We start from the raw sequence: 14,584 nt of genomic DNA on the forward strand, positions 1-14,584 counted from the left end.
AAAGACATGTATTATGTTAAACACAAGCTTTTATTCTTGATGCAATTAATCGCGATTAATCGTTTGACAGCCCTAATGTTTTTTGTCAATTAATAATTTTTGGAAAAATATAATAATAAAAAAAGGATTGAACAGTTGATGTAAATGTATTAATATGATATAAAATCAATATGCATTTTTTTGAATGACAGTACAGTTTTTAAAACAATATTTCACCTGAAAAAAAGACACTTTCCATAATCACTAGGATCAAGTCAGTGATCCATTACACAAGTCTCACACATCAATTCTTCTGTGAGAAAAATTTTGAATTTACATTTACATTTAGACATTTAGCAGACGCTTTCATCCAAAGCGACTTACAAAGAGTTTAGGAGCAATAAGCGATAGTTCATACAGGATCAATTAAAAATGATCTTAACCATCTTATTTAGTTTTATTTTCAAATAGCTATACTTGGCTCCGCCATGAACTTGCCATACAAGCTGGCATAAGAAAAATAAATGTATCTTGTTTTTATGCAATGAATAAACTCTACCAGGATTAAACAAAGAGCAACGTGCAACAGAAGTCTTGTTTCAACCTTGATTTTAACTTCAATCCTAGTTTTAAAGCAGCCTCTTATCCCCTCATGCCTCGTAGGAGGCAGTTTGTCTGATAAAACACAAGCATAACACAGGAGATAAATGAAGATTTAGAAGACCTCTGAACATGAAACACTACAAATGAAACACTCTTTTTTTTCTCGTTCGTTCCATTGTTGTTAGAGTTTCTCATTCACTGCCTGATCCTTATAGCTCTTCTGTTCTGATGCATGAATGCAGCTTTTGTTATTCCTAATAGTGTTTCGCGGATATGTGCGTTTGCAAAAACCATCAGTCGTGGGCAGATACCATTGCAATGACTGATGGATTGCAGAACATGATATGCCCTCTTTTTTCTCGCCTTTTATCAATTGCCTTGCCTAAAAAAATCCCTGTTTAGTGAATAATCAATGCATAAACATAATGTGCAATATTTAAGGTACAGTTTCATATTAAAATGCAAACTCACATGATCCTCAAATGGCTATAAGAGTATTCATGTGAGTTTCTTCGCATCGTCGATGGGGCTTTTACTGTTATTTTGGCATGAGTGATAACCTTATCCATGTTATCTAACCTCTCATCTCTAACTCCATAACCGAAAAAAAAGAGTTTTGTTTTAACAGCTGAACATACAGTAGATTGACTCCTGTCTTTGTTTGATTCTGTTGTGTCTCAAGCTGAGAAGTGTCCTCCGCACTAAGAGCACAATGCGGTTTTTGGTAGGAAAATCCTCCTTTCGGATGTAGGCTATGCTGTGGTAGATTGCCGTCATTGTCTTGTGCTTACCAGCCACAGTAAATGTTGCTAGAGGTGGCAGAATTCATTCATTAGCTTTTATCAGTTTGGTGTGTTATTGTACAGTAGTTTCTTTTAGAAGTTTAGTATGCTCTCATAAGACATGTATGTGTTTTTAATACCAGCTTCTCCCTTTCTCTCTCTTTGTTTCCAGGCTAAAGTGAGAGAACTGGAGGAAAAATGCCGGACACAGAGTGAGCAGTTTAACCTGCTCTCAAAAGAGTTGGAGAAGTTTAGGTTGCAGGCTGGGAAGTTAGACATCCTGAGCAGCAGTCAGCTGACAGGGGGCGACTTGCCCGGCTCGCCCACTAAATCCCTCTCACTCGCTCAGCTCCTCAACGGCCTCGCTGGCCCAACAGGGAAAGGTACACATACCGATGAAAGAACAGAATTAGTTGAAACTTTAATGTGTCCTAATATAAAAGGGTGGGAAAATGAAGATTTTTTTTCAATTTATAGGTGTTAGACCTATTAAGTAAGATATTAAGTAAAGATCATGTTCCATGAAGATATTTTGTTAATTTCCTACCGTAAGTATATCAAAGCTTTATTTTTGTGAGTGGATGACCAGTAACAGTGCCTCTTATTACCAACTTCAAAGGCGATTTTTTGCACCCTCAGATTCCAGAGATTTAAACAGTCATGTCTCCACCAGATATTATCATATCCTAACAACCCATACATCAATAGAAAGCAGCTTTCAAGTGATGTAAAAATATTGATTTTGAGAAAAATTGACCCATAAGACTGGTTTTGTTGTCAAGGGTCACATATAGTTTTTATTTCTATTTGTTTGCAAATTGATGCAATGTATCGGATATTGAATACTACAAAGAAGTCAAGTTCATATTAATTTTAAATAACAATATACTGTACTTAGTTGACAGAAAATCCCTAATTGATATTCTCAGTTTTTAACATCGCTATTTGAGACTTGTCGTTGCTCCTAATTTTTTCCAGAACTATTTACTGCTAAAAATAAAAATTAAGAGACCATTTCAAAAACCATTTTCAGGTTTTTTGAGTTGACTATTTATAGGTTTTTGGGTAAAATTATAATTTTTGTTCATTTGTTGAACAACTAACAATATTTCTCCCAAATTTCAAATAAAAATGTTTTTTTATATTTGCATTTATTTGCAAAAAATGAAAACTGGAGAAACAGGTAAAAAAACAGAGAAGATGCTCTGTATTTTTTCAGACCTCAAATACTTCGAAGAAAACAAGTTCATATTCACTTTTAAGCAATACAACAGTAATATTAATAATTATATTATTATTAAAAATATTATTATTGTTATTATTATTAATAATATTAATGTATTCAGGAAAAGTTCAAGAATGTTTTTTATGCGATAATCTTTTTTTATCACAGTTTTATGTGTCTTGCTGTCAGTCTTTCACATTGCTGTTGGATGACTTTGTCACTCCTAAGGTTTGATTTAGTCGAAATTCAACAGACACTGGACTGGAATGACCACAATACATCTATGTAGTAGGGTTCAGTGTAACGGAAGGAAGGAGACAGGGTTTGCGTGGCTGGCAAGTTATTTTACTATCACAAAACAAAACATAAAGCAAATGGAAATCATATTTTAAAGGTGTCCTTTGACACACTCTTTATCCTCGTGGTTTCTTCCGAGTTCTTTACTCATCTCCGTTTGCTCAGCCAAACTCTCTGTCTCGACTCTCCCCGCGTGCTCGCCAATCACTGTAAATACAGACAGGTGTTTACAATCTGTCTTTGGCCTACTTATTTCCCGCCGATTTCCTGTCTCTCTCTCCAGACTTCGCTAGACCACGCCCCCCTTGCCACAATCTACAAATGATTAAATTAAAATTTGGAATGATCTCTAATTTTGTCTACGGCTGTATGTAGATAGTGAAAGAAACTTTCAAGCAAAGCCTGTCAGAATTGTTAGTTTCAAAAGAAAGAGAAATCACTTTCTGATAGTCAAACTTAATTAAATGGACATATCTAATATGACTAACTACATCTGTGTTTACTTTATCAAACACCTTTATTCATTGACATCATACATCCACTAAGACTATTTTGCAGCGTGACTCCACTCCTTCTGTGTTAATGTGCTGGAGGTGGAGGAGGATGGAGGCGTACCGGCGGGTAATGAAGCAATCACTCACCTTCCTGTATGTGTGTGTGAAGGTAATGAGGATCCTGTGAGTAAGATCTCCGAGCTCATTCGGCCTCTGCAGATGAGTGAGGGGGAGAAGGTAGAGCTCCTGTCTGTCAAACCCACCTTCCTGTCTCGCAGCACAACCTCCAACCCACGACGGGCTTTTCTCTCAGAGGTGCGGCCTGTCGTCGCCGCTGCTGTAAGTACCATCAGCCAATCACTCAACTATTTATTTCAAGGAACCCTTTAATATCAGTTCCTGTAATCTTCCATTGTTTTGTCACAAGAGGCTCACTGGTAATGTATTCTTTTCTATGGCATTTTTATAAACGCAACATAAATATCTTAATTAATCCAAGGCATAATCCTGGTTTAAACTAAGGCGTGTCGGTGAAACCGGGCCTTAATGTTGAATAAAGTCTCAAATTAAGTTTTAGTAATTTAGAGTGAAATGTAAATTTGCAGTATTTAAGTGCAGTTTTCTGAGAGGTGTTTTCAATGTGAAACTTGTATTCTGCACAACCAAGCTCATCTTTTTTTTTTAATGTGGGTACAAATCAACAAATAGTGAAAAGTGTTTCCTTCAATGTGAATGTGATCTTAAGGCTGCAAGTTTTTTTAATAAAAAATGAGTTATTGACTAAGTGCAAAAAATCTGAACTTTTACCGGTTAATTTTGACAGGTTTCAGCCTTAAATAGACAAAGGCAAGGCCATCATTAGATCACTTAAAAATGAAAATTCTTTCATGTTAAACTCACCCCATTCAATCCCAGATATATAAGGCCCGATTCACCTTTCGCGTCTTTTCCGCGCGCATATTCTTTATTTTAAATGTCCGATGGCCGCACGGACGCACTCTTTTTTCTCATAAGTCTCGGGGCCGCTTCGAGATAAAACTTTTCAGCAAGGCGCAAGCGCACCACAGGTCATGTGACAAGAACCAACTTGCCAATATAGACAAGCTCAATGAAAATGGAGACAAAGATGATCACAGCATAACTAAATCTAGTAGCAGAGTTATTGCAACGTATTTTCTGTGCATATAATTCATATATCCTTAGTTTTTACCTCCTTGTCTCGGTTATCGTGGCCCATGGTTGCCATTTCGTCGAATGGCAGCACAATATCTCATTGGTTCTTGCATTCTTGCGTTTTGTCATGAGACACGGCAGAACCATTGGGATTTGAAGTGAGCAACATGTGGTCACATTTGAATTCCTGGAGTAAAGTTTTAAAATAATCTGAATCAGTAATAGAGTTTTGCCTTGCAAACAGAATGGAGTAGAGTAGAGTTAAAGTAAAGTAAAGTAAAGTAGAGTAGAGTAGAGTAGATTAGAGGAAAGTAGAGTAGAGTAGAGTAGAGTAGAGTAGAGTAGAGTAGAGTAGAGTACAGTTAAAGTAAAGTAGAGTAGAGTAGAGTACAGTAGAGTACAATTAAAGTAGAGTAAAGTAGAGTAGAGTAGAGTAGAGTAGAGTAAAGTAGAGTAGAGTAGAGTACAGTTAAAGTAAAGTAAAGTAAAGTAAAGTAAAGTAAAGTAGAGTAGAGTAGAGTAGAGTACAGTTAAAGTAGAGTAGAGTAGAGTAGAGTAGAGTAGAGTACAGTACAGTAGAGTACAGTTAAAGTAGAGTAAAGTAAAGTAAAGTAGAGTAGAGTAGAGTAGAGTAGAGTAGAGTAGTGTACAGTTAAAGTAAAGTAGAGTAGAGTAGAGTAAAGTAGAGTACAGTAGAGTATAGTTAAAGTAAAGTAGAGTAGAGTAGAGTAGAGTAGAGTACAGTTAAAGTAGCGTAGAGTAGAGTAGAGTAGAGTAGAGTAGAGTAGTGTACAGTTAAAGTAAAGTAGAGTAGAGTAGAGTAGAGTAGTGTACAGTTAAAGTAAAGTAGAGTAGAGTAGAGTAAAGTAGAGTACAGTAGAGTATAGTTAAAGTAAAGTAGAGAAGAGTAGAGTAGAGTAGAGTAGATTACGTTAAAGTAGAGTAGAGTAGAGTAGAGTAGAGTAGAGTAGAGTAGATTACAGTTAAAGTAGAGTAGAGTAGAGTAGAGTACAGTTAAAGTAGAGTAGAGTAGAGTAGAGTAGAGTAGATTACAGTTAAAGTAGAGTAGAGTAGAGTAGAGTAGATTACAGTTAAAGTAGAGTAGAGTAGAGTAGAGTACAGTTAAAGTAGAGTAGAGTAGAGTAGAGTAGAGTACAGTTAAAGTAGAGTAGAGTAGAGTAGATTACAGTTAAAGTAGAGTAGAGTAGAGTAGAGTAGATTACAGTTAAAGTAGAGTAGAGTAGAGTAGAGTAGAGTAGAGTAGAGTAGAGTAGAGTAGAGTACAGTTAAAGTAGAGTAGAGTAGAGTAGAGTAGATTACAGTTAAAGTAGAGTAGAGTAGAGTAGATTACAGTTAAAGTAGAGTAGAGTAGAGTAGAGTAGAGTAGAATTAAGTAGAGTAAAGTAAAGTAGAGTAGAGTAGAGTAGAGTAGATTACAGTTAAAGTAGAGTAGAGTAGAGTAGATTACAGTTAAAGTAGAGTAGAGTAGAGTAGAGTAGATTACAGTTAAAGTAGAGTAGAGTAGAGTAGAGTACAGTTAAAGTAGAGTAGAGTAGAGTAGAGTAGAGTAGATTACAGTTAAAGTAGAGTAGAGTAGAGTAGAGTACAGTTAAAGTAGAGTAGAGTAGAGTAGAGTACAGTTAAAGTAGAGTAGAGTAGAGTAGAGTAGAGTACAGTTAAAGTAGAGTAGAGTAGAGTAGATTACAGTTAAAGTAGAGTAGAGTAGAGTAGATTACAGTTAAAGTAGAGTAGAGTAGAGTAGAGTAGAGTAGAGTAGAGTAGAGTAGAGTAGAGTACAGTTAAAGTAGAGTAGAGTAGAGTAGAGTAGATTACAGTTAAAGTAGAGTAGAGTAGAGTAGATTACAGTTAAAGTAGAGTAGAGTAGAGTAGAGTAGAGTAGAATTAAGTAGAGTAAAGTAAAGTAGAGTAGAGTAGAGTAGAGTAGATTACAGTTAAAGTAGAGTAGAGTAGAGTAGAGTAGATTACAGTTAAAGTAGAGTAGAGTAGAGTAGAGTAGATTACAGTTAAAGTAGAGTAGAGTAGAGTAGAGTAGAGTAGAATTATGTAGAGTAAAGTAAAGTAGAGTAGAGTAGAGTAGTGTACAGTTAAAGTAAAGTAGAGTAGAGTAGAGTAAAGTAGAGTACAGTAGAGTATAGTTAAAGTAAAGTAGAGTAGAGTAGAGTAGAGTAGAGTACAGTTAAAGTAGCGTAGAGTAGAGTAGAGTAGAGTAGAGTAGAGTAGTGTACAGTTAAAGTAAAGTAGAGTAGAGTAGAGTAGAGTAGTGTACAGTTAAAGTAAAGTAGAGTAGAGTAGAGTAAAGTAGAGTACAGTAGAGTATAGTTAAAGTAAAGTAGAGAAGAGTAGAGTAGAGTAGAGTAGATTACGTTAAAGTAGAGTAGAGTAGAGTAGAGTAGAGTAGATTACAGTTAAAGTAGAGTAGAGTAGAGTAGAGTACAGTTAAAGTAGAGTAGAGTAGAGTAGAGTAGAGTAGATTACAGTTAAAGTAGAGTAGAGTAGAGTAGAGTAGAGTAGAATTATGTAGAGTAAAGTAAAGTAGAGTAGAGTAGAGTAGAATTATGTAGAGTAAAGTAAAGTAGAGTAGAGTAGAGTAGAGTAGATTACAGTTAAAGTAGAGTAGAGTAGAGTAGAGTAGATTACAGTTAAAGTAGAGTAGAGTAGAGTAGAGTAGATTACAGTTAAAGTAGAGTAGAGTAGAGTAGAGTAGATTACAGTTAAAGTAGAGTAGAGTAGAGTAGAGTAGAGTAGAATTATGTAGAGTAAAGTAAAGTAGAGTAGAGTAGAGTAGAGTAGATTACAGTTAAAGTAGAGTAGAGTAGAGTAGATTACAGTTAAAGTAGAGTAGAGTAGAGTAGAGTAGAGTAGAGTAGAGTAGAGTAGAGTAGAGTAGAGTAGAGTAGATTACAGTTAAAGTAGAGTAGAGTAGAGTAGAGTAGATTAGATGTAGAGTAGAGTAGAGTAGAGTAGAGTAGAAGTAGATGCTAGTCGTGTGTCATGTACCCCAGTGATTTGGCGGTTATGCGAATAATTACAGTATACAGTGACAGGTTGTGTGTGTGTGTTAACAAAGTGTGTGTGGGTGTGAATAGTCCAATCTGTCTGTTCAGACTGTGCTCTGCTGGCGTTATTGGCTTAATCGCCCACATTATCAGATTTCACACTGGAATTTGCTCTCAATTATTTCACACTTTTATCAAAATGCTCAAACTTGGAAAAAGCGTTCATCCAGTTTTTCAACACATTGATTTGTTCATAGCTGTGTGTTGGGTGTAATATCTTAGTGCTTTGAGCTACATTATTCATTTTACTACTCTGATCTGTCTTTCTGTCTCCTCTCAGATGGACAAAGAAAGCACCTCGTCTCCCAGGTCTAGGTCCAGATATACAGGCAAAGTGCGATTGTGTGTCGCTCGCTACAAGTGAGTGAACTTGCTATAGCTGTTGTAATGCTGTATATTATCTGTAATAAAGGAATAAATCATGTCATCAGTTGTGATGATTTGTTACAGCATGTCATTAACTGTAATGATTAGGATTAGGTGTAACATGGTATTAGTCATTAGACCCTTTCACACATACAGTCTTTACTGGTAAATTGCCAGAACATTGCAGTTACAGATGTGTGAACAGAACCGAGAAGTAATAGAAGATTACTATCAAATTACCAGAATGCCCTAGCTTGTGTGAACAGCATTTACCATAAATTTACCTGAATGACTTTCCCTGTAATTTACCACTATTGCTGTGTGAAAAGGGCTATTGTAACAGGTCTGATGTTAAGCACTAAAGGGGTTAGTCAAAAACCACAGACTAAAAAAAACTTAAAATTATTAAAATTTTCTTTGTCGAAATGTTTTCTTTGTAAGAATGCACATCACAGTCACAGCTGATAGCCTAGTGGTTAGCGCACTGACATATATTGCAACCGCACCTCCGGCTTCCCGTGTTTGAATCTCGACTCGAGGTCCTTTGCCGATCCGTATCCCTACTCTCGACCGCAAACTTTCCTTTCAATCTCTACCATCCTGTCTAAAAGCATAAAAAGGCAAAAAAATATATATTCATGCAATGAGCCTAGAAAAAAGTATTATATGCTTTTAATTTATCCCTGAATATACAAATAGTGCAAAGCCATGTGTTCTGCAATCTTTGTAACAACATTATATTCTCTTTGTAGTTACAATCCTTATGATGGCCCAAATGAGCACCCTGAAGCAGAGCTCCCCCTGTTGGCTGGGAAGTATTTGTATGTTTATGGGACCATGGATGAGGACGGTTTCTATGAGGGTATGTCACATTTCAGACTTGAAAGCTAATGTAATATGACAACTATTATTTATCACTATGTTTATAAAACAGTGCCAGATGCTTTCAAAGTTATGAAACAAAAAAATTAGTCATTTTCCCCACAATAACTAAGGAGGTTTTATACATGTGTTTTTGACATTACTTTGGTCAAAATTGTGAAACCAAAAAAAACGTATTTTAACTGAGAAATCTAATTGTGATTTCAAGTATCTTTTCTTTATATAAACCGCTTTGTTATAAAACACTAGTCCAGAAGCACTTCCTGTTACAGTTATTTTACATTGCACAAGTGTTAGAAAAAATTAAAGCAACACACATTTTGAAATGAATTGAAATGTTAATCATACATTTTGAAGACATACAATGTAATAACATATCGATGTTGTCTTTCTTAAACCTTGCATCTCCATATTTCGTGATTATCTAACAATAACAATAAGAATAACTTTTTAACAATAAAAAGTACAAAATGTGCGTGTCAACTTTTAAAACTACTTAATCATTTAAAAAGTACAGTGTTTTATTCCATTTCCTTAACTCATTCCCCGCCAGCTTTTTTTTTTAAAGTTGCCAGCCTACGCCAGCGTTTTTTAACATTTTCACCCAATTTTAATGGCTCACAGTAGATTATATATAAAGAATATATGGACAAACAATATGTCAAATGAACGAACAGAGTCTCAGCTTTTAACCAAAAAAAAACATATTCTTCTATCTTAATTTGCTCGTTTTTTATCACTCCGTAGATGTGGGTAGGTTTCTTCAAAAATGCATCACTTTGATTAAACAGCTGAGATAATGAACGTTTTTTGTCAAAGATTCCGCCCAGATTACACTCGGAACAATCATTAAAAACCGCTAAAACATATACATTCTAGGTTCTGGGATTCTGTACTTTTTCCCAAAGGTGTGTAATAGCGTTATATTGCCGTAATAACTCGTCTTTGGCGGGGAACCGTTTTTTTTTAAATGACGAGATAACTTTTCAATGGCGGTGAAAGAGTTAAAAACAGCAATTTTGTACATTTTAGAAATGACGGCGACAATTTGAATAAAACAGGATGTGCTTCTGGAAAGTGCTTATTTTCTTTATCTTGCAAAAAGATCTACACCACATTTCTCATCGCTTTGTCTGCTCTGAATCCCTTTGCTCTTTTCATTTCTTTTTCTGCTCTCCAGGGGAGTTGTTGGATGGGCAGCAAGGTCTTGTCCCCTCCAACTTTGTGGACTTTATCCAGGATGAGGAGCTCCCTTCGGTTCCTCTCTCTGATCGCATCAAGGAACCGTCTTACCTCAACCACAGCCCCGCCTCGATGCCGAGCAGTGCCGTGAGCACTCTGAGCACCCTGCTGTCAGAGAAGCTGGATGCCTTGGGCTCGGGGATGGGGACCGGCACCAGCAGCAGCAGCGGGGTGAGCAGCTTAGGCGTAAGTAGTTGGGGCATGAGCAGCTTGGGCATGAGCATGGGCATGGACTTCCTAGGATCCTGCAGCAACGGCACGGGCACGCTGGACGTGAACATCGACGAGATCGGAGAAGACATCGTGCCTTATCCTCGCCACATTACCTTGATCAAGCAGCTGGCCAAGAGCGTGATCATAAGCTGGGACCCGCCTGTGGTGATGCCCGGCTGGGGTCCCATCAATGGTTATAACGTGCTCGTGGATCAGGAAGTGCGCATGAGCGTGCCGTTCGGCGGCCGCACGAAATCCTTGATCGAGAAGCTGAACCTGGCCTCCTGCACACATCGCATCTCAGTCCAGAGCATGACGGAGCGCGGGCCCTCGGATCCGCTGCGCTGCACCCTGCTTGTGGGGAAGGATGTGGTGGTGGCTCCCTATTATCTCCGCATGGAGAACACCACACAGGTGTCGGCAGATCTAGTCTGGATGCCGAGCAACAGTAACTACAGCCACACGATCTACCTGAATGATGCGGAGTATGACGTGGTGAAGCCGGGAGGGTACAAGTATCAGTTCTACAACCTGAAGCCCACAACGGTCTATAAGATACGGGTGGTGGCCAGACCTCATCAGATGCCCTGGCAACTGCCTCTTGAACACAGGGAGAAGAAAGAGGTCTCGATGGAGTTCTGCACACAACCGGCAGGTGGGTTCTAGCTTTTAATACTAATTTGATTTATCAAAAGGTTCATTTCGTATTGACAGGTGGTGTGGGATTTAGTCATCACTTAGCCACACTACTAATTTTATGTTTTTTAAAGGGTACTTTATTAATGAATTATATGAAGAAAAGGATTTTGTTGTTGGGCTACCATGACGGTGGTTGCTAAGGTGTTCTAAAGGATTTTTGAGCCTGGTTGCTAGGGTGTCATTGGGTTTTTAAGGGTGCTTCGGGAGGTTACTAAGTGTTTTTTTCTGTCTAAAGGAGACCCGCATACTCAGTCTACTAACTCTTACGTAACTTTCTTAGAAGTTTGTTCAAATATTTTACGCTAAGTGTGACTGATTGTAATGCTTGTCTTCGCCAGACATTATTAAATGAAATGAAGAATGAGTATGAAATAAATAGATCTTAAACAGATCTGACATCTGTGGGCAGATGACGGAAAGGTTCAAGAGTTTTCATTTTTCTGTTAGTGAATAGAAGCTCTCCGTCTATTTTAGGTCTTTTCAAGCTGCTTATATTTCTGTGAAGGTGAACATCCTGTGTGCTGTGAGGAAGGATGAGGCGATGACACCCTGTTCGCAGCTCGTGCTCTAAATATCTGCTGTGATTTCTATATGCAGAACTCACAGCTGTCTCTGGACTGTGCTTGATATCAGTCTGAATCAGACATTAACCTTAATGTTTGTCTGTAAACTGCCAGATGCACTGTCAATGAATGTGGTTCAAATATGTTTGTGGGATAGTCATAGCAAAGTGAAAATTTTAAAATATTAGACAAAAGGATAGATTTTTGAAAATGCAAAAAAAAAAGTGAAAAAGTAGCAGGACTTCCTGTCTTCCCTTTTAACTCACCCTCATGTCTTTCAAAACTTCTAGGACTTTTTTTATTTCGCAGAACACAAAAGATGATATTTTGAAGAACATTAGTAACCAAACAGCACTAGCCCCCATTGACTTCCATTGTATTGTATAGACACAAAACTTCTGAGACAAAATATTTCTGTGTTCCACAAAAGAAAGAGTTAAATCCGTTTGGAACGATATGAGGGTGAAATTTTATTTTTTATTTTAAGGAAACGAGGTAACGCATCCACTTTTCATGCTAGGTTACACACAGTAATAGTTTATCTAACAAAACAACCAGTGCTTCACTTAAAAGTGTACAGTATTCCTGGGAAGTCTCCAGCTGTAGTCAAAGACTGTGAGTTTCGAGCTATAATGAGCTTCTTAATCTTACCCTAGAGAGCCTCTAGACAAGCACATGTAGCCATGATTAAAACAACCCTATGACACATTAGTGTATAAACAAGTGCAGCGTCTGCTCCTGTTTCCACACAGCAACTATTAAGCAGACGTCTACCTGAGATGCTGATCCGCCGACTTGCATTTTGCTTCTCTTCATCTTGATGCTTTTCCCCACGGACCGCGCGTTCCCAGCTTTGGAGAACAGACGAAAGACGGCAGAAGAAATGAATGAATGAATGCGTGATGAATGGAAATGGGCTGAGCGTTTGCCGCAGTAGGGAAGCAGAGCGAGAGGAGATGAAAAGAGAATCAGAAAGGAAATGAAGAATGGGGGGGAATGAGGGGGATGCCCGGAATTCTGCTTCTGAAGGGAGTCCTCACTCTTTTTTTACCTCTTCACACACACACAGACGTGTACACACTTGCTGCAGTGCCAAAAAACAAAGCTGACATGCATTTGAAGATGGTTTCAGTGAGTGCCAGGTTTTTTCTCGCCAATCCAGAGAGTGACATTGTCAGCGGCGGAAATGAAAAGGTGTCGGAGTTAATGCGAGTCCCTGCGGTGCTGTGACCCTCAGCGGTGCCAATGATTGTCACACTTGACACGATTCAAAACGTATGATAAAATATGTTTTAATAGGTGTGGAATATTACCTACCAGTTTAGGGTTACATCATTTTTTTATTTTTATACATACAGTCCATGTGACCCTGGATCACAAAACCAGTCTTAAGTAACAAGAGAACATTTTTAGGAAAATACATTGTATGGGTCAAAATTATAAATTTTTCTTTTATGCCAAAAATCATTAGGATGTTATGTAAAGATCATGTTCCATGAAGATATTTAGTAATTTCCTACCTTAAATATATAAAAACTTATTTTTTATGAGTGGATGGCTTGACACAGTGCACCTGATTAACAACTTCAATGACAATTTTCATTATTTTTCACTCTCAGATTCCAGAGTTATAAACGGTTGTATCTCCACCAGATATTCTCATATTCTTACAACTCATACATAAATAGAAAGCTTATTTATTCAGCTTTCAGATTATGTAAACCCATAAGAGTGGTTTTGTTGTCCAGGGTCACATAAAAATAATCCACTATGTATGGCACAAAACCATTAAATATTTTTCCTTATTGAATTTAGAGGATAGTTCACACAAATAAAAATGTTCTTGTACGTCATTTCGTTCCTGTATGACTGTAGAAAACAAAAGAAGATATTTTGAAGAATGTTGGTAACCAAACAACATTGGCTCCCATTTACTTCCATTGCATGGACACAAAACCACGAGACATTTCCCAAAATATCTTCCTTTGTGTTCCACAGAAGAAATACTTGCCTACATGTTTTCAAAAGGTGAATAAATGACGACAGACTTTTTATCCCTTCAAATCAATTCTGCATTTAAATTCATTTTCCCAATTCCCACCAGCAGCACAAGCTTTAATAAAACTTAAAGGACTGTGTGCAAAATTTAACACCATCTTCAAGCTCGCGATCAATATAACAGTAGCAGCATCAGCAACTGTGTGTACCCAACCCTGAAGAGAAACTACATGAGAAGCATCACCTCCCGTGTGCTACATTTCCTCTTTCCAAGGAACATGAAACTATCCTTAAAACTGGAAAGAGTCCAGATGTTGAACTTGAATGTGAAACGTGAGGCTTTCTCCTGTTCTCGGTAATTATGTTTAATTGATATGGATTGTTAATTAAGGGACAGCGGAATGATGAAACGGCCATTTTTGCGTATTATTGGATTTCCTCAATAGTGCAGTGCATACCTTAGGACATCTTGACATCTAGAGATAAATGAACCCTTGGGCTAGTCTGCGCGTTACGTTCTACTCCTCCGTGTGTGTGGCAAAGTTTATTTTTAGTTTATTTTTAAAGTTTCATTTGGTTTTATTCATATTCTTCTGAAGCTTTTAGATTTTTGTCTTCATGTTATTCTTTAGCAATTTTGTAATGTGCTTTTGTCTTTGCAGGATTTGTTTTTCTTGTTTAATATTGCATTTAGTGCTGTCAAATCGACTAAATAAATGTTTGTGTTAATATAATATATAGCCACATAGAAATTTAGAGACTATTCTAAATGTTAATTTAATCAGCATTTCTAGATGTATCGTAGCCATTGTAGTCCAGTGTCTGTTAAATTTCAACAAAATCCAACCTCATCAAACAGCAATGTGAAAGACTGACAGCATGACAAGACACATGAAAACTAAAAACAAAACTAAAAAGTAACAATAGTCTTTGAACATTTCCTAAATACAGGTACAAATATTACTGTTGTATCGTATAAAATTAAATATAA

The 14,584-nt window shown here is 37.2% G+C and overlaps 1 protein-coding gene across 17 annotated transcripts in view; it reads left to right on the forward strand.

The window, feature by feature from the left end:
* The window catches only part of rimbp2b (RIMS binding protein 2b), a 97,535-nt gene that overhangs the window by 56,938 nt on the left and 26,013 nt on the right, over nucleotides 1-14,584 (forward strand). For 14 of the 17 annotated variants that reach the window (XM_056773046.1, XM_056773035.1, XM_056773036.1 and 11 more), the window contains 5 exons: nucleotides 1,537-1,747; nucleotides 3,550-3,719; nucleotides 7,911-7,990; nucleotides 8,749-8,858; nucleotides 10,059-10,988. In XM_056773046.1, the coding sequence (XP_056629024.1) occupies nucleotides 1,537-1,747; nucleotides 3,550-3,719; nucleotides 7,911-7,990; nucleotides 8,749-8,858; nucleotides 10,059-10,988 (1,501 nt within the window). Of the gene's footprint in view, nucleotides 1-1,264; nucleotides 1,307-1,536; nucleotides 1,748-3,549; nucleotides 3,720-7,910; nucleotides 7,991-8,748; nucleotides 8,859-10,058; nucleotides 10,989-14,584 lie in introns of all 17 variants that reach the window. The other 3 variants (XM_056773041.1, XM_056773052.1, XM_056773051.1) reach the window with 1 other exon arrangement.

The sequence above is a fragment of the Triplophysa dalaica genome, chromosome 18, assembly GCF_015846415.1.
Source record: "Triplophysa dalaica isolate WHDGS20190420 chromosome 18, ASM1584641v1, whole genome shotgun sequence".
Taxonomy (NCBI): Eukaryota; Metazoa; Chordata; class Actinopteri; order Cypriniformes; family Nemacheilidae; genus Triplophysa; species Triplophysa dalaica.